The sequence below is a fragment of the Mycetomoellerius zeteki genome, unplaced genomic scaffold, assembly GCF_001594055.1.
Source record: "Mycetomoellerius zeteki isolate Tzet28-1 unplaced genomic scaffold, Tzet1.0 scaffold95, whole genome shotgun sequence".
In the NCBI taxonomy this organism is placed as follows: Eukaryota; Metazoa; Arthropoda; class Insecta; order Hymenoptera; family Formicidae; genus Mycetomoellerius; species Mycetomoellerius zeteki.
In genome coordinates, this window is record NW_017257990.1 from 934,766 (window position 1) to 954,979 (window position 20,214).

The 20,214-nt window shown below is 33.1% G+C and overlaps 2 protein-coding genes across 6 annotated transcripts in view; both read right to left on the minus strand.

Annotated features, from left to right (window-relative positions):
- galene (potassium two pore domain channel subfamily K member galene) overlaps positions 1-2,778 on the minus strand; it is a 17,213-nt gene extending 14,435 nt beyond the window's left edge. Inside the window, exons 1-2 of one of the 5 annotated variants that reach the window (XM_018460609.1) lie at positions 2,608-2,778; positions 440-648 (exon numbers count right to left, since the gene is read on the minus strand). In XM_018460609.1, the coding sequence (XP_018316111.1) occupies positions 440-634 (195 nt within the window). In that variant the 5' untranslated portion in view covers positions 635-648; positions 2,608-2,778. Of the gene's footprint in view, positions 1-439; positions 738-2,596 lie in introns of those variants that run through there. The other 4 variants (XM_018460608.1, XM_018460607.1, XM_018460606.1 and 1 more) reach the window with 4 other exon arrangements.
- Positions 2,779-5,680: 2,902 nt separating this feature from the next.
- LOC108730719 (uncharacterized) lies at positions 5,681-20,186 on the minus strand. Its single transcript, XM_018460602.1, has 3 exons — positions 19,766-20,186; positions 8,017-9,574; positions 5,681-7,543 (listed from the first exon to the last, which is right to left on the minus strand). The coding sequence occupies exons 2-3, from the start codon at positions 9,453-9,455 to the stop codon at positions 7,210-7,212; spliced, it is 1,773 nt and encodes a 590-aa protein (XP_018316104.1). The 5' UTR covers positions 9,456-9,574; positions 19,766-20,186; the 3' UTR covers positions 5,681-7,209.
- Positions 20,187-20,214: the final 28 nt, after the last annotated feature.

Sequence of the window (20,214 nt, forward strand, 5' to 3'; positions counted from 1 at the left end):
CTATGATTAAACAAAATCTGAACTTAATAAATGGTTGATCAAGTTGTTTATACATAAATGTTACGTATATGTATAATATATTTCAAGATTAGTTCAAATGTAATAATGTAAAATGTATAACTGAAAGAAAATTGAGATTCTTAACCCTTCAATGCTTACGTTGTTATATTGTTTAATCGTGAGTGCAGCACACTGTGTATAGCTATCCAATCCAGCTTTAATTGCTTATAACTTATAACTTTTATAAGAATAAACATTGTAACACATTTTTTAAATCAAAACGCCAGGCATTAAGGAATACAACAACATGTAAAAAAATTTATAAGCGATAAAGTTAGTACAGAAGTTTTAAAAAATACGATTTTTCGGAAAAAAAAAGCCATTGAGAATGGCATTGAAGGGTTAGTTATTAGTATTTACTAATAGTCTCGCAATTTACCTCCTTCTCATGTTTCGCCTCCAGTGACTCGAAAGCGTATGCGCCGATTAGACAATAAGCAACCACCAAAGAGATTAATGTCACGTGAGAGAAGATGCATCTGCTGAATTTCCACAGCAGCCGGAGGAATCTGATGCATCTCGACGGTTTCTCCATTTCCACCACGTCGAACACTTCCGTTCGCGAGCGCGGCATTTTCTACTTGCCTCCTTTAGATCGCGGGTATCCTCTTATTAGATTTTCCATTTACATAGCGAGCGCGAAACCGCGCTTTACCTTCATCACTTAGCTTTAATTGCTAATAATTAGATTTTCTCTCTGATTCCACGTAATGAATTTATTGATTTTATATATATGTACATATATAGTTATGGAATTTAATATTTCTATTTAATATTATTGTTTAAAGACAAACTGATCGACATAAATTTGGATAGACTGATTTAAATATAAAAGGAAATAATCATTGCAAATTTAAATGCAAGAAAATAGAATTTATAAATATATCAAGAAGAGAGAGAGAGAGAGAGAGAGAGAGGGAGAGGGAGAGAGAGGGGGAGAGCACGTAACTAATATTGCGTCGATTTTCGATTCTGTGATAAACGGAAAAGGAAAAGTCTATAAAATCAAAAAGCTTTTTAAATAACTTTTTTAACTTTTGCTTTTCCCTATACGTCACGAATATATAAATATCAAATAACCATCAATAAATAATCATGTACGTATGAGAAATATCGGATTATGTGACAAACGATTAAATGCAAAATATTTCTCTCACATATCACTACTATATATTTTTAAGAATATATAACAGTAAATATCAAAGCTTTATTAACATTTTTTTTAAATTCACGCGTTTTATGTATTACGAGATTAAAAGTATTGAAAAAAAGTCGGTGCTCCCATTCCGTTTTTATTCTTTTTTTTTGTATGTGCAATAACTATTGCAAACAGCGAATTTATTCGTATTGAACGTATCTAGTACAGCCTTGAGGTAAATAAACTACATAAGTTCCAAGAAAATCAATATATATATATATAAGAATCCTTATATATATATATATAAAAGAATCCTTATTCTTCTGTATGTATTTACTACTTCTAGACACAAATTAAGGTTGGAAATTTCCATTAACTTTACACGAAAAAAATATTATTAAAACAAGTAGTAAGGAACTATATAAAAATAATATTATAATAATTAAATAAATCCAAATGATAATTAAATAATAATAAGTCATATTATATTAGCATCATTTTCTAAAAAAATATAATTACATTATATAAATATTTATGTGTATAAATATATATATAATGTATGTAATTGTGCATTGGTGGAAAAACTCTTTTCTGATGCACATATGTTATATATAATTAATGAGAAATTATTCAATATTTTCATATTTTTTTTAATCAAGCGTGTTTTACAAATAAATCGTTATTGCTATAAATACAATTTTTTGTCATTATAAATCAGGGCCAATTTTGAATTTAAATTTATTCATCAATTGATTAATCGCACTGTGCGCAAATGTAATTTTATTTTATAAAAGTTGCATTTGCGCATAATACGATTAATCAATCGATGAATTAAAAAATTCGCCTATTATTAATGATTAAACAATCTGTTTTTTTATCTCGAAATTGATTTATACTTTTTCTCGATTTATGCTCAGTTGATTTATATCTTTTCTTGGAGTGGGGTAGTCAAGTATTTTTTTTAAATACCAAAATTGTTATATTTACAACAGTGATTACAAATACAAGAAAAAAGAATACGAACGGAATGAGAACGTTGACTTAAAGTAATTTCAGGCTTAACATGATTGTCTATGAAAATGAAATTTTTTCTAAATAATTGAATTTTAAATTAAAACTTATTATATGTATTTTAATTTATTTTGTATTAATATATTTTGTATCAATTTTATCGTCTATTATAAAATTATTCGCATTAAAATAAATTAACGTGATTTAATATTTATATCGGTAAAGCCTTTGATTATTTTAATTATTTAATAAATTATCAATGCTTGTTAAAGAAATAATATTAACTTTAAATTAACTATGAAATATGAGAGTAATAAAATAATAAATATAAATTAAAAATTCAAGAAGGATATGTTTTAGTGTAATTATAAAATATATCGAACGTACACAATGCCTACTTAAAGTATTTAAAGTTACATCAGAGAGCTGCTGATAACTGTAATTAATCGTAATCATACAGCCACGAAAGATAAATCTATTTCGATCGTTTCTCGAATCTTTGGATAATTCTTCAAAACTTCGAATAATCTCTCTTTTAACACAGGATATATTTCGCGTTCACCCGTAAATACCCGAGCACGATTTTCGTCATAAGGACACGCGTGTGATTCTCGCACATTCTTGATACGAAACTAAGGCAGAAACATAGAGCGTAGTTGAGTTACATCCGCGAAGCGGTTGTTCCAAATTTATCTCGGCGTTGAAATTTTGTACGGAAAGCTACGTGGAGAAGGGAGTAACTCGTACGCGGGATCCATCTATAATCAGAGACTCTCACGTTTAACGGGACATGACATAGAAGTTTGAGACCATCACAAAAAGAGACTGAAAAGTTACATTATAACTTATAAATTGCATTATAATAAATTATAATAAATTCATAATTCTAACTTATAGATATTCCAAATTTCTTTATTGATAGAAGTATTAATTATAGTACAATATACTTGGATGAGTCTCGATAAATAATGCGATGAATCCCGATAAATAATGCGACAACGCGTGACCGCGATGAACGCCGAGGCGAATATGTGTCTGGCATCGGTAATTATCGCAGCGGCGTGTATTAATTTGACCATACGGGGGTTACATGAATAAACATGAGGCCACCGATCATGTAAATCCGCCCGTGTGGCGACGGGGAAAAGCACGCAGGAACACACCATACTATGCGATTCTCCACGAAATCAAAGACTAGGGAAGGTGTTTTATTTTTAGTGATGGCTATTTGCAGAGAAAAATGGGATTGATGAAATGAGCGCAACATACAAAAGATTAGTGCAATAATATTTCAGAATTTTGCGAAAGAATTGCGTCTTCACAAAGTTAGCAAAACTCGAATTAATTGCTGAAAAATCAAATACAAGCCCGAAAATCGACTATGTTTTAAATATATATAGAAAGCAATAAAATTTTTCACATATGTTTACTAGAATTTCATGATTACAATTTTAATAAATATATGTGAAAAATTTCATTGCTTCCTATATTTTTAAAAGAGAAAGTATAAACTCTATATGGAGTTTATATTTTCTCTATATGCAATATACAAATTTTGCATTAAATTAAATTTTCTGTTGGTAGGAAAATAATGAAATCGTTTGACAAACCTTATACCCTCGGAAGGCTATTCATCAGTTATTTACAGTTACCTTATTTATCGGTGTATATATATAATATATTTTATTGAAAGAAATTATATGAAACCCTATGCTGCAGTATTGTCAGTCGGCAAAGTTATTTCAATTACCACGCGGATTATTTGTCTTAAAACCATAATGATGTATACGAATCGGAATTAAAAAATGATAATTTTTATGTTTTATGAATGTATATATTATATATAATAAATCTGAAAATTTTTTAAAACTTTTTTTAATGTAAACGTTTTTTAATGTAATACAGTTAGAATAAAATTAAATAACTTTAGCTTAGTGATAATAATAAATTACAACTCCTACTTATAATATTAAAAATTAAATTGTTTAATGAAATGAAAATTGTTATTGATGAAAAAGTTATTATGCTTATATTATCACATTTCCTTAAATTAAAGTTGCAATTTAAATTAAGTTACGTCGTTTGATACATATACTTTCGCGATATTTTCTGTAAATTCTAATTTGTTTTCAGGGCTTTCACTTTCATCGACATTCATTAAGCACAAAATTACCTCAATGTTAAAAAAAACCAACTGCTGTTCTAAAGAAGAGCACTTCAAATGTATTTATTTACGTAAAATTATTCTTATATTTAGAAAATAGTAATGCTCTATCCCAAGAGATGTCGAAATACCTTCGGAAACTTAGACGAATAAAATAAATGTAATTGACTTAACAATTAATAGGAAAGAAAACGTTAATAGTTGCATTTCGAAGTCTCTTTCGATACCGCACGTCGTCGCTTGGTTGATGGAGGGAGCTTATACTGCAATCGCCATCGATTATCCTGACACATGTCGAACGTCGTGCTGACTCATCATACTGATAACATCCGACAATTTGGACACGCACACGATAAGACAATGAGCATTTCAAATGACACTCGCTACAAGCTAAAGCGAACACATTCCAAAATTATATATATCTATATGCAATCCGCCTAGATATAAATTTACATAGACTTATATGTGCTGGTAAACAATAATAAATGCAGGATATTTAGAGAAAGATATGTTTATATCTTCTTGTAATAATTTATTACCTTACAAACAAATATCTTGAAGACAAACATTAAAGGATTGTTGCAACAAACAAAAAATTTTTATCGTGTAAAACAGCACAATTATTATTAATTGACTACGCGAGAAATTCACTGTTTTTCTTAGCTCAGTTTAAAGAACAATTCCCTTCTTAAATAAATTGGTGTCAGCTAATTTTACTGTCATTTTATTTTAATATTATATTTTTTCATTCTGAGTCATTTATGTTCAACATAGTATTAACTAAAAGCTACTTGTGGGCGTGAAACATATTATTGTATAATAACATATAATAATTTTTACATATTATTTAATATTACATATTATATTAAATAAGCATAAATAAAAACAGTATTTAATTAAATAAGACAAAATGAAATATGCCATTTTATCTGCCAATATTTCAGCTTGAAAAACAGCCCACAGTTTTTAAGTTTCAAAAAATACAATATTATTTTATTCTCGCATATAGACCAATGACGTCATGCGAATCGACTTTTCTGACTTTTATTGACTCGTATCTACAATGGTCCCTTTATATCGATATATCTCATGATGACACATGAATCGCCCTCTTATGTTTACAACCGACATTTATGTCGAATAGTAAATAACAATCGATTTTCATCGTATAGAAAGCGATCGAGGTTCATCATAAGAAAGAAAGATTTCCAAAATCACGAAGCGGTTATAAACAAATGAGAAAAAAGGATCATACTTTCATATTCTCATTAATAAAGGCTATGATATTTGGAATTATTTAATTTAATATTCTAATACCAATCAAAATTGAAATAAATATAGAACCATGATTACGTACGGGAAGTTATCAGCGCTATTGTGTTATTCTTTCCTTGTTTTATGTCTAATGAACAATAAAATTAAAATGGCACAATAACGCTGATAGTGCGCTCCCATAACGCAGTTTGTACCATACTGACCATAATATTTTCTTTATTCATTTTCTCTCTTATCAAGTGCGATAAAAATTGAAACAGTTTCATTTTAATTTTTGTACTAAAAATTTACAAAAATCAAACTGCTTCGTGATTGCGGAAAACTGGTTAAATCAAAAATAGTCTTTACAATATTGATGCTTATACACCTCACAGCATTTCAGTCGTCGGAATGGTATGTGTCAATACCTTTTAGTACCATTCCAAAACATAATTTTAATGTCTCGATTAGACATTAAAAAAATTTTTATATATTTTATTGTAATTGTCTAAATATATTTTCGGCATAACACACCTATAATGTAACTAATAATTTCGCGCCTTCATTTTTCTTTTATATAATTTCTTTATACGCTTTGTTAAATGCAACTTTAAAAGTCCGCGTTAACTTTTATTAAATTTAATGTTACGTGTAATCCGTATATTGTATCCAAATATAATCCGTCTACTAATACATTGCACTTATTCGCTATGGCTATCGATCAATCGCAAACTGATATTTCATATTGAGCATATATAAGACTTATATGAGAGAAATTATTTACAAAAAATGAAGAAAAAGAATACTGCAGTTTTCTTACGAATATAATCCGGTCACTCAATTTGCCATTCGAATCAAAAATTTGCGTATCGTTGTCGATACAAATCAAACTGCAATTACGCTCAGCCTAGAGATAATTTTCATTTCGCGGGCTAATGGATGCCTGAAAATTATCGTGTTAATAGGACTGGCATAAATTGACTATAATAATTTCTCATCATAAATTGCTTGCGACTTTATTCAGCTAAGATTTAGAATATGGATTTGCTCGATAATTTTTTTATTAGAATTGAATCAACTTTAATAAAGACTGTGCGTGTGCTTAAAAAACTTAAAAAATTAAATCCCGTTTTTTATATACGCTACTTTACTTTAGGCGATATAATGAATTTCTATATTAAATTAATTCACAAACGATCAATTGTTCCGGTCTCAAGTCAAATAATGTTCTTGATTGATAACCTTATTTAATAAGGCTGAGAATATTTGTCGTTCAAGACACGACTATATACTTATATATATACTGACAGCACTATCATCAGACAAAGGTTATCGATCCACGCTCTTTTCACACACGCACGCAACAACACATAGAAATAAAAGACGCGGTATTACGCTGTCACTAGAAATGAATCCACTCTATCGGTTACACCAATCCCTATTATCTGTTCAATTAAATCTCTGATCAAGTCCCACCGGCAATTACCTCCCGCTGATAGATTCATCGCTTCTCAACCGATCAAATCTTCACGAGAGAGAGAAAGAAACGAAAGTAAAAAAAGAGGGAGATCAATCTCTGACGCTATCTCGACCCGAAGAAGCCGAGAGTTTTCAGGGTGTCGGTGACTCTGTTGATTAGCTTATCCTTGTAACGCCATATCGTCGTGTCTACCACACTATTCTCTCGATATTCCACGCATGTTTTCTTTAACGATCGCACGCAATCGGCGCGATAATGCTGTAGTTGCGCATCCTCGGTCTCGATAGGATAACTGGTGCATCCAGCACCCAGACATGCCAGGGGAAAATGGTTGTGCAGAGTGACCACTCGTTCTGGATTATGGAAGCACTTGATGTATTGATTTGGTTTCGTAAAATTCTTCGAACGATACACGTGTTGAAGCATGTGCATATACCTATGAGAAAAATGTTAAAATCAAGAATACATATCTTGTGAGTTGAAATTTCTTAGAGAAGATAATAAGATTTGAAGATGTTCAGAATTAACTATAAATTCCAATTCAAAATCGACATAGAAACATTTTTTTCTCAAAGCAAAACTATGACGATCAGTTTTTCATATGTCACACAGTTAATTTTTTCGATCACTTTATTAAAATTAAAATGAAGATATGAACGTATATATATATATATACATATAATAAGAATCATATTATACGTAAATTTTTCCTCAACAAACAAATTCATTCAATTATCAAACTTCCTATTTCTCCTTCAAGATTATAATTTTCGTTAATTCGTCGCAAAAACAAATTCGTGACTCTGATTACCGACGTATACCGAGTACCTATTTGCGAGCCATCCACCTTCGCATTCCCTTCACGGACAGTCGATTTGTGCGCGGCGTGAAAGTGGAAACCTTACTTACTTGGGTATGTCCTTGAAGTAACCATGAGAGTGCAGTAGGTCGTCGAGGAAGTAGACGTTTCTGACGTTGTACGAGGCACGGGTCTCGTTCCGTATTTGTAGGGCCTTGGGCAATACCCGGTGCATCAGCTCTTGCCAGGTCGCGTCCTTCACGGGCATAATCACTTCGTCGACGTCCAACAGTGCGATATACTCATACTCATACATGTGCTTATACAAACAATCGTTGTAAGGTATTAGTTCATTTTGTCGCTTGTGATTGGTTTTCTTCGTGAGATACATGTGCTGGAAGGCGGGTACGTTAGGCTGTCCGCCGGGCAGGGTCAATGGGGTCACATGCGCCATACCCAGACGCTGATAATGCCGCAGCACCTTGGTCACGTTCGGGTGCACCTGCAGCTCGTAAAAGTAGATTTTGTCAGCACCCAACAGGCTGATCAGCTCGATCCATTCAACTAGTCGAACCGACAGATCCTCGTGCAGAAAGTCCAGACCCTTTACGCACACTGCAAAGTCCTTTTTACGTTTGGGCTTGTTGTAAATTACGCGGAGATGGTTGGTGGCCGTGTCGCAACGTTTCTCCACTATGGAGATGGACGACGGTGGCTTACCGTACGTTTGTGGTGGCACCCTACATGCTATCACGTATGGCTGATAAATGCCCTGCTTGTAATTGCCCCATTTAGGATACCATATGTACTTGTATTCGAGCGTCTCGACAATCTTGGGCTCATTCTCGCCTTCGTACCATAATTGACAATACGTCTTCACGATTGGTTCAATCCGATCGATCATGCTAACGATCCTTACTGCCGGCCCAATCTTGGATAATTTCCGATTGTCGTAAAAAGCACCGAAAAATTGAAACGTGCCATTATTAGTTCGCAACGTTTGCCAATAGATATTATTGAATTCTAAATCGTAGATCTGTGGGTATTTAGCGCAGCTCTCATTGCTCCGTTTTGTCAGTTTGCTATTTTTGGACCAATCGCTCAGCGGTAAACTCGGTATTCTTTCGGCGATCTCCTCGATTAATTGCTGTTCGGTCTTGGCAGGTCTTTTATCTAGCAAAGGTTCCAGCTCGAGCGGATTTATCGTCGCTTCTAAACGGTTTTTAAGAGTAGTTAGGGTGGTCAGCAGAGGGCCGTTGCCGCCGCCAAAGTTGGTAAAATCGCTCAGTGACGACCTTTCCAAGAGAATTCGGGATAGACTCAAACTCCCTGAAGAATCTCGACTCGCACCTCGATCGTTGTTGATGCTACCGACCTCCACCAGGTTGCCGTCCTCGGCCGTGGGACCACTGTCCTGACGCAAAACTCTGTTTTCCAAGTGACGAAACTGTACCACCGCGATCATCAGCAGTCCCCAAGCGAACACGAAGACGAAGGCACGCTTCGCGCATTTTGATGAACTGCCGCCACAACTCTGTATCGTTGTCATCCTGTTGGTTTTCCCGAGATGTCTTTCCGATCAACACCTGGACGATACTGGATTGTTAAATCTCCGTATAAATCTTCCTCTGTGAATTTAACCGTGTCCTCTTCCTCCGAGGACCGAATCTGAAACAGGAAAGCTCGTTGTCCACAAAGTGTCGATTGAATTGTAAAAACGATCGTGCGAGTAACAAAGACAAAATTATGCTGATTGTTTTATTATTTGATCAAAAATTATTTTTTCTATTCTTGTTAAGATCTTGGAGATATATTGATAAAAATTTATTCACAAGCAATTAATTTCGCTAAAAATTAATAAAAATTTAACAAAAGTTTCAGTTCGTATTTTTCAATTTTTAAAATAACTCTTTGCGAATAATTTAAAGATTATCGGAAATAAATTTAAGAAAGAGATATGTCTAGAAAAGGGTAAACTCAATGGGTGACAATCCAAATTAAAATCCAGGGATTCTTATTTATTAAATCACGATACTGTTTTAGTTGGAACGTTGGGAAATCATTCTTTTCAAGAAGAAGAAATAAGACAAATGATTTATCCGCAAGTAAACGATACGAAAGCTACAAAGTAATCCATGACTAGTTGACAGAATTTGGGGCAAGAGACGAGATAATGTCTTTAACTGTATAAGGACACCCGCTACTGGTAACCAGTACTCGACTATCATCAAGAAAGCGAGCGACCCTGTCGGGCGAAACCCCGTTGGCCGGACCGGGCGAGTCTCAGGAGAGCAAAAGAAAACGAGAGAGAGAAGGAGCGCGAGACCCGCTCGCCGGAGATACGTGGAACCGGTTATGCTGATGGCAAACTGTTTTTCACCTTTTGCACTTCGCTTCAACTAACCTCCTCCCTTCCTGACAACCTCGGGTCTTTTGCCCGACGATATTTCTCTTCGTCTCTCCCTAGTCTCTTCCTTTCCTTTCCCTCTAAACCTAGGCGATGATGGCGGACTCTCAGGATCAAGTTTGACCGCAACCTAGGATTTTCTATGAAGACTCTACCTCTGCTACGTTTGCTTTATTGTGTATGCGTCTATATGTGTTTGTCATACTTTTTATACCTACGAAATATTTAATCTAGTGACAGTATTTATAATAATAGAATAATAATTTTTTCCTGCTAACTCTCTATCATATGTTAATTAAAATTCTCTCAGTATACAGAGATGTATTGAAAGAAAAAGTACACCAATTTCTCTTTCTTTTTTAGTAGCTTTTTTAAAAAAGCATTGATAAAAAATATACTATAAAAAGAATACGTTTTGAAGAACTTTTAATCACAATAATTATTAAATTAAAATATTTTTGTTTATTCCAAATAAATAATTTTATAGATTACATATTGAAGTTATTTACAGTATAAAAAAAAACTATGTTACAGCGATAATAATTATAGATGCACACAAGATTGACACTGATCTTACGATATATAATTAAGTCTTCGAAAAAAATCATTAATTCGAATTTTCATGATACAAAATGTTGCTAGAAGGGATGAAGAGATATATTCTTGAAGATAACTTCAATAAAATTATATATACAGTTCCTTTATATAATCGATTGCGATGTTATATTACGAACATAATTGAACCGGCGATTAAATGCATATGTGAAAGACTCTAGTAATCGTAGTATATACATATAATGATCAAATTTATGCACTTTTTGCACGATTTTCGCTTGATGATTTTTCGACGGCAATACAATATCTGACTTCTTAAATTAAGCAATTGTCTATATTCAAGGAATCACTAATTAACTATTATTTATTTGATCTACCGTCACGCCCCAAGTTCGATAAACGACGTTGCAATTGCAATACGAAAGTGTAACTTGTGTACGTGCGAGCGCGATGCCACCTCGTTCCCGTTTAATTCAGGCCCGTTCTTATCGTCCCGTTTGGAATTAGCAATCCCGCACAACAGCGGATCGACCGGCCAGAACGTAAATTGCGCGGAACGAACGTGTTTATATCGATTCAATCGTCATCGTTCAATACAACCCTTCCATTACGTTGAGTCTATGTTTATCAAAAGAGAAATTTGAATATTTTCTGAAATTTTTCTCTTGTAAATAGGTCGAAACTTTTTCACTAATGAATAAGCTGTTGTACTTTTCAGATTTTTATTGATCAAGATTTGACAAAATTGATTTTCATAATTACATTGTTTCCTATGTTTTAATTTATACGGCATTCTTGTCTCTCTCTCCCTCTCCTCCTCCCCCCTCTCTTTCTCATCGTCAAATTTCAAATCATAATAATTCAATAAAGGACACTCAAAAAAACGTATATTCAAAAGTTTCCAGGTTTTACATACGTTTAAACATATTTAATATACTTTCTATTAATATATTTATTAATTCGCTCCAAAATTACAGATGCTAAATGGATCAATAATTTTCATAGTCGATTTTCTTAATAATCGAATAAGACAAAACCCGTTCATATTATAAATTAAAAAGAAATACCGATGATTGCAATAAGAAACAAAGTAAGTTAATGTTAAATCACACATAAGCTGAGGAGGAACTTGACGGTAAATAGACATATTCAAAAACAGTTCAGCATTTATTTACGATCAACGCAACAGAATTTATAAATGACGACACGGCTAACATTTAAGAGAAAGCAGGTTAACAAGCCGAAAATGTGAGCAAAGTTTGACTCACTTTTCTTGGGAATCTCCGATTCGACGAAAAAATTAACAAATATTATTGCTCTTTGTCCCAAGCGGGAGAGAATTTCTTGCTCTTTGAGAGAAATTCTTTAAGATTAAAGATAGCAATATTATTTCTTATCTCTAATCTCTTTATTGCTAGTAGTAATTCTCATTTTTTCTGAGACGTGAAATAAAGAGTATGATAAATGAGATAAAATTAATAATATTAGCCTATATTATAACCGTGATAATTAACTTTCACTTTAATGTCATAACTTCAATATTAAGACAAAATCTCTTTACTAAATCTTTTTAATACAGCTTTCATTAGATGAATAAAGTTAAACGACATACTTATGGAAAATGTAAAGAGTAAATAATATCAGCCTATTTTTCTATCGTATGTATATATATATATATATATATAATATATATCCGTCACGATCTATTCGCACGCGAACTCGAGATTGCCAATAAAATCTTATTGGAAATAATCCTTTCATGCGTTTAATCACGCGTTAATATAATCGCAACGTCATTAAATAGGTAAATATGTATCTTTCATAATCATGATTAGATCTCAAGGTTCTCGATCGAAAAACATAACCGCGAACTCTTGCCTTCCTCGTAACAAAATGCGTTTATCCTGAGCGCGTAAAAATTGTCTATACAATAAAATCTCTCGCATGTGTAATCCTTCTCGTTGATAATCCTCTATTTGCTTACGTCAGTCGCTGATAAATTATTCGTCAATGTTGCGTATATAAAATATATGATAGCTGAGTCATAGTGGCTGTACCACGTGGCTATATAATGATGATTCTGCCAATCTAAACGATTCCACGATTTCTGCAAAAAACATCGATTCGCCAGATTTGATTCATGATCTAGAGACACGATGAGTGTCTTAATTATACTTTGGCGCAGCCAAACCAGTCGATTGATATTTTCACGGTCATCATAAAACAACATGGTAACGTTAATTTTCAAAATTTTTATAAAATGTATAATATTCTAAATGTATCGTATCATCTAATGACATTATAGCATTAAGATATTTCTACGGATCAGATAAAGACTCGTTACGCATGCTCGTGCACGATGCATCTGCATTCTCCATCTTATGTAATTCCATTGCACACCTCCGCGATTTCTTCTTTCATTGCTAACCACTACAGAGAAAGATGAAGAGTGTTAAAGAAGTTATCCTACGCCAGTTATCCCATAAAATCGCCAGTATTATTTAAATTGACAATTTAACCGCTGATAGCTTTAGAATTCCACAAGGTGAATATCCACGAGGCGATTCAATAATAATCGGCATACTTTCAATGAATTCAAATCTTCGATACACATAGACGTAGAAACGATTTAATATACTGGCATATAATATATTTACTTTTATCAATGATGAAAATTGCTCATAAGCTAAAATTTTAATTTGTGTTTCTATATCGAAAGGAAAAATGAAAATTTTACAAAACGAATTTCATTAGTCATTTATTTATTTTTTCGAAAAAAGTAAAAAAAAACTACTACTCTTCACGTTTGTTTCATGCGGCGTAGCGTGATAATTAATATCATGCATCATAAATGACACTTGCCTTAATTCTTTTATTGCGCTATTTTATATCAAAGGTCCATTCTTTCATACACGTAGTTCCGAGAATTGAAATCATCGAAATTAGACCGGTTTCAGTGTGCTCGCTCGAGAGAAAGACAGGAGGAATGACGACATATGTGTGCAGTCCAGCGAGGACGATTTTGTGGAAAGTCGAATAGAGAGAGCGAGTGATGCTGTTACTGCTGCATGCTACTGCTGACTCGTACGTTCGCCTGCTCCAATTGCGATTTCTCGCTTACGCGTGCTAATTAACCCTAATTGTGCGAGGGGAGAAGGAAAGAGAAAAAAGGGGGGTAATCTATCTAGAGAAGGATAGATCGTGGCGCGAATAGAACGGTGGGGACGCTCTATAACAGACGATTTCACCAGTCTCGTCCCATCGTCGATCTTTGCGATTCGAGAGCGAGATAGCATTCTGTCGTGCAATATCGTCTGCAATTGGTGGTACACAACACACACATACGTGCCACGTATATCAAGTAAAGTACAACGGGAACTCTTTTGATTCAATACAGCACGCTTTCGTCGGTGCCACGCAATTCCGGGGCTCGTTTATTATATGTATGTTTTACACAGCGACACAGTATGGCATCATGTGTTTCTTTGTATAATAGAAAATAAGATAGATAACTAAATACATCAATTATTAATTGACATGATATTCATAATTACTTACGTATTGTCGCAGCATAAATGAATACCACGACATTCACGACTTGATAATAATAATTTCTTTAAACTTAATATATATATAGTATCCTAATTATATATTAATATTTAAGAATAAGAACGTTAATAATCAATTTCTTTCTCAAACTCATTATGTTACAAAAGTATTAAATTTAACGTCTTAAGTATTAATAAAAAATTAACTAACGTAACAATAATAAAACATATGTGTCTATCGTCAAATTATTTTTAAGATATTTCAAAAACTCTACACTATTTCTCATTTTATTCTTTTTTTAATATTAAATATTTATTGTCTTAAGATTATATCAATCTTGAGTCTATGCAAGACGTAATAACAATTTATAATTAAGATCAAATTATAATTTAAAATATGTGATTTATCTACCTAAGCATGAGAAAATTACTTTCATTTTATACATACGTTAACAGTAATAATTTATCCCAGATAAGTTCTTAAAAAAAGTTTTCTCTCACAGTGCATAGCGATGTTAATAAATCAAAGCTATTATACTTTAAAAGCACATTTATAGTTCGCTAGATCCAATTCTCCATGCGAATTTATGTATCACTTATGCCGCGTACAGTTACAATATCTGTGAAGTTTAAGCGAACGGTTTACGTACAGTTGTCCGGCTTGGACCGATGAATTTCACAGAATCCGTTGCATCGTGCGATCGGAATAGCAGTAATAGCAACGGTTAAAGAATCATTCGACTAAATATCCGTTCTTGGCATGATCAAATATCTAAATTTCGTATAATTGAATAATAATTCGAGAAAACCAACGACGCTATAATATATTTAACATCGAATTTCGCATTGCGAAATAATTAATAATGTCGAATATAATCAAATCTGGGGTAAATATATACCAGAACACTGAAAATACGTACTTGAATTTGATCAGATTAAATCGATTATTTCACGAACGACTTCGATGACATAAACCGGTATCACTTTATGACAACTGAACGTGCATATCTATATACTGTCTGTTATGTTCGAATGACATTAATGTACTCGAGATGAGTATACTTTAATTGTATGAATATTCTTTTAGTTGTTTAAATGCACGTTCTATACCAGATTTCAATACCATAATAATAATTACTTACAGAAAATAATTTACTTATTATTCTGCAAGAATACTCATGCATTCCTAATTTTATCATTACACATAGTTTGAAAGTGAATAGTTTAATATCCTGTTTCTGCAGCATTTAAAGCTTACAAGCGTGGTAATAAAACTTGCGTTTGAAGTCTTTCTACTCTACAGTAGGCTTGATTTATTTCTGATTTCCTCCATTTTTCAAGCAATTCAAAATAGAAACGAATATCGACTAGTATTACGTGATGGCGCGATAACTTATAGAATGTTCTACATTATCTATTGAATTATGTAACCTTTTTTTCTCAGGAATTAGAAAAATAGATAGATATTAATGTTTTTTAAAAAATTAGAAGCATTTAATCAATTGTTTTAAGAAATTAGTTTAAAAACAAATTACGTTGATATTCTTATGCATATTTATTTGCTTCTTTTATTCTCTGCGTCTTGTATTTTTATCTTTTGCGTGTTTATTTTTCAATTTCCCATTTTTCAATTTATAAAAGTTTGTAAAATTCGCCTTAAGGGGATCTTAAAGACATTTGTTTTACCGATTAAACACTTAATTTTTGTATAACAATTAAGTGTTTAATCGGTAAAACAAATGTCTTTAAGATCCCCTTAAGGCGAATTTTACAAACTTTTATAAATTGAAAAATTTTTTCTTCTTCTACAGATTCGAAAATTTAAATCCTTTTCCAGGATTACAGTATACGCATTAATTTTGAGATCTTTACTATTTCTTAGTCCGATATGGCGCTGTCACGTCGTGACAACATTTGCTTGATATAAAAAGTTGTGCAATCTGTACTTACGAAATAGTAGTCCACAGACTAGTAGATTGCACGAAGAAACAACGTGGAATTCTTAAAATTGGACTTAGAAGTCCAATTAAAACGCTACGAAAATTTATATATGTGTGCATGAGATATTGATGTAATAGTAGTGATATATCACTGACACATAAATCGTCTGTGTGTAAATCTTAATCGGTAAAACAGACGAATCTTTAGGATTCTCTTCAGTATACCCTGAAGGACGTCACGCTCCGATAAGACTCGCTGTTCTTAACTTGTATTGTTTTTGTTCCTTTTTTCTTTTTCTTTTCTTTTAGCCAAACATATACGATTTCATAAACGCGTAGTTTAATAAATTACTTTCGTATATTATGCCGTGACAATTAAAGCAGTTATACATAAATACTTAACGGCAGTGTATTGAATGTCGAAACGAGGCCGTTGTTCCCTATCACAGGAAGCAAATGGCACTTTAAATTGCCGGCCGCACGCACGTCATCATCTTGTCGAGGGATAACTGCACACGATCCTTCTCTCGTGTGGATGCAATCTTGATTCGACCGACATGGGTGCCACTCGGCTTTTATCCGATCGTTTGCGACGAAAGGCGCGAGTCTTAGACGGAGACAGACGGCGATCGAGCGATCATTTTTTTTTCCTATTTACTGCACGAGTGAGATTCAAAATATCTCTTGACAACTGTCTTTTCCCGGTAAGAACGCTACTTTCACGTTCGAATATATTTATTTTTATTTATACTTTGCTAATGTATAAACGCATTTGGGTTTCCGTGCAACGTCGTTACCAACGATATTTAAATCATCTGGATCATATATGCATAAATTTCACATAAATTTCATATTCTAAGAAATGAGAAAAGATATAAAATTTGCCATGAATAGTGATATCTTCAAGAGGACTTTCCAAGATGATATTGCTTCCGATAGTTTTAAAAATAAAAAATTAATTTTTAATTTTATATTTCGTCTATAATTCTATAGTTCGTATAGATTCTGTCGCGTTACTCTTCGTAGGTACATCGAATGATGTTAATACGTGGAGATGCAATATGTGCAATATTACGTGACGCGCCTGTTGCGCTACGACCGACTTTATCGGGGATGTCAGGTTGTGATACTTGGATCGTACAACCGTTACCAAGATGAGAGCCGGGGGTCAAGCTTAGTCGTGCATATTGGTCTTTATACACGTTTTCTCTGCGAGTAAAGATTACAATAAGAATGTTTAGATGCGACGATCGATAAATGCTCGATATCTCGTAATCATGTATTATGTACTTGTTCTAATCATTTTCAAGAGATACATGATTACGAGATATCGAGCATTTATCGATCGTCGCATCTAAACATTCTTATTCAAGAAGCTAATACAATTTTAATTATAATTGCTTATCTCTGAATAAATCCTATAGTAAATTAGTTAACCTTCGTGAATTAAAAGATGACAGTGACCTTTCATATTACATCATTGTAAATATTGAACAAACTATACTAATAAAGTTAAAAAAAAAGGAGCGTCTTAATTTGTAAATGTTGATTAAACGAATTTATAAAAAATTTCACGCTTGTCATTATGCATCTATATTTAAGAACCATATTCTAAGAATATTTTAATAGTATGGAAATTTGCATAAAACATTTATTTTTAGAATCAGAGCAATTATCAATTTATTTACTCGAACGGAAGAATATAAGTCTACAGCATTTAACGAGTACTAAATATTTCTATGTATGCATTTTGCGTATACCGCAATTCTTTAACATCAAATGTTCAAACGTTTAACAGTGACCATACGCTGTTGACGATAAACAATTACAATAAAGAGTCACGACAGCATTATATTTTATATCACAATGGCGTTCCATCGATCAGTTACGAACATCAGATGCTATATTATAATTTCCTTGACAGATAATATCTAGGTTGCGCCATAACTCATAATACGTTATTGTTATCAACTTATAACCCATTTCCTTTGTTCGCATCTAGCACAATTATGCATAAGAACAGCAATCCGATGTGCGAAGATGGCTTGTCCTTCGACAGTTGAATTAATTATTCAACTTCCATAAATTAAAAATAATTGAATAATTGTAACGACTAATTTATAGAGATATCACTCGATTGACGACGAATTGCTTTTTACAATCAGAATTAACACAAAAATGTTTAAAAGGTTAGAGCTATTACAATGTTAAGAATAAAAAAAAATTGTGACGAATAAAAACCTGCTTCGTTATCGATGACTCATTAAAGAAATATCAAGGCCGATTTTTTATAAAATCTGTCGAATAATATGGTAAAATGCCGGTTTACTGTGTATGAATTCATCGCGCGTTCTCATTATTCGTCGATAACGGAAATTAAATCCTTCGCTCGTTTTTCAATTGATGTCATTAAAACCGATTGAATTGGGTCATTAAAGCGTACAATCGTGTGATATTCGCTGATTGAACGAGAGCCACGTATTTAGCTCTTCTCTAGGCTTTCACACACTTTCATAATTTGTAGCGTGCGGCCGCGAACGGTATTCGACGAAATTCTATGCACCGGCACGGACGTATGCGTGTGCATACAGTTCCTGATTTCTCTGATAATGAGAGAAATAAAATGGAGAACAATCGATGTCCTTCGCGTGATCGCACGCATCTTAATTTTTAATCGATAAGCAAAATATGAATTTTTTATCTTTATATTACTAATTCCGATTGCGCGTGCAACGCAACAATTCAATCAAAACTATTTCAACATATCCGCAGAAACACGGATCAATATACAGAATCCAGTAAAAGTAAATTGAGGTCACGATCGCTTTAACGGTAATTTCTTCAGACAGTCACTTCGTTCACGAAATCGTCAGAACGATCGATACTTAATTGCGTCACGAAATTTTCGCCAATCTTATGACCATCAATCACAACGTGAATTCTTTGATTAAGTAGATCGTACACATTTCTCTAATTCTTGTTTAAACTAACTTTAAGTTTATATTTACATTTATTAAATGTGCTTAGCGAGAGAGAAGATTTTCTTTATTAATTTTCTCAAACTTTCGATGGATCGTCGAGAACAGACCTGAAAAAACGTATTTCTCGAAAGGTTGGGAATAGGCTTAAGTATATATCGTGAATGGTATATTAAGAAACTTAACAAACTTGAAACTTTTATGAATACATTAAAAAGTAACATTCTTACCTATCAAACTAAATCTCGATACCTACTAGCGGATTCTGGTACCGTTATATTATGCGCTTCATAGCCACATAAAATAAAAACTTTAATAGTGTTATTATACTTTCCAACGGAATATTGCTTCGGTGTCGAACCAATCCGGATTTCAAAACATACAAGTCGGATCATCCCTATAGCCACTGACTATTTCTACATTCTACTTACGAAAAATATAGAGAAATGAATCGGTCGTGACCGTCAGGATAGCCTGGTCGAGAGATCGTCAGCCTTTCGAATCCGTCCAGAAGACGTCCCGGGGTGCCCGGGTCGCATCCCGTGACACTCAACGATGACCTCCGTTATCAAGGGAAGAGGAACGGATCCGCGTTAATACGCCGGCACCATTGGCGTATCACGTCATCTCGCAGTTCCTTCTCGTTCTTATCTTTAGCTGATCCACCTTGGAATCAGGAAGAATGCATTGGCGATCACTATGTAGTATCCACTATGTTTTCTTCTTCTGAAACCGGATATCCCGAAGAAAACAACACACGTTAAAGGACAAAACACGAACCGGACGCGCTTTCTTCTCCCGACTATTCGCACATATATATATGTATATATATACGTGTATATATATATATATGTGTATAGATATATATATGTATATACGT

Coding starts and splice junctions, on each gene's coding strand:
- LOC108730719 (XM_018460602.1), bottom strand. CDS start 9,455: ATGACAACGATACAGAGTTGTGGCGGCAGTTCATCAAAATGCGCGAAG. Junction 7,544..8,016: donor TACTTCAAGGACATACCCAA/GTAAGTAAGGTT, acceptor TTTTTCTCATAG/GTATATGCACATGCTTCAAC.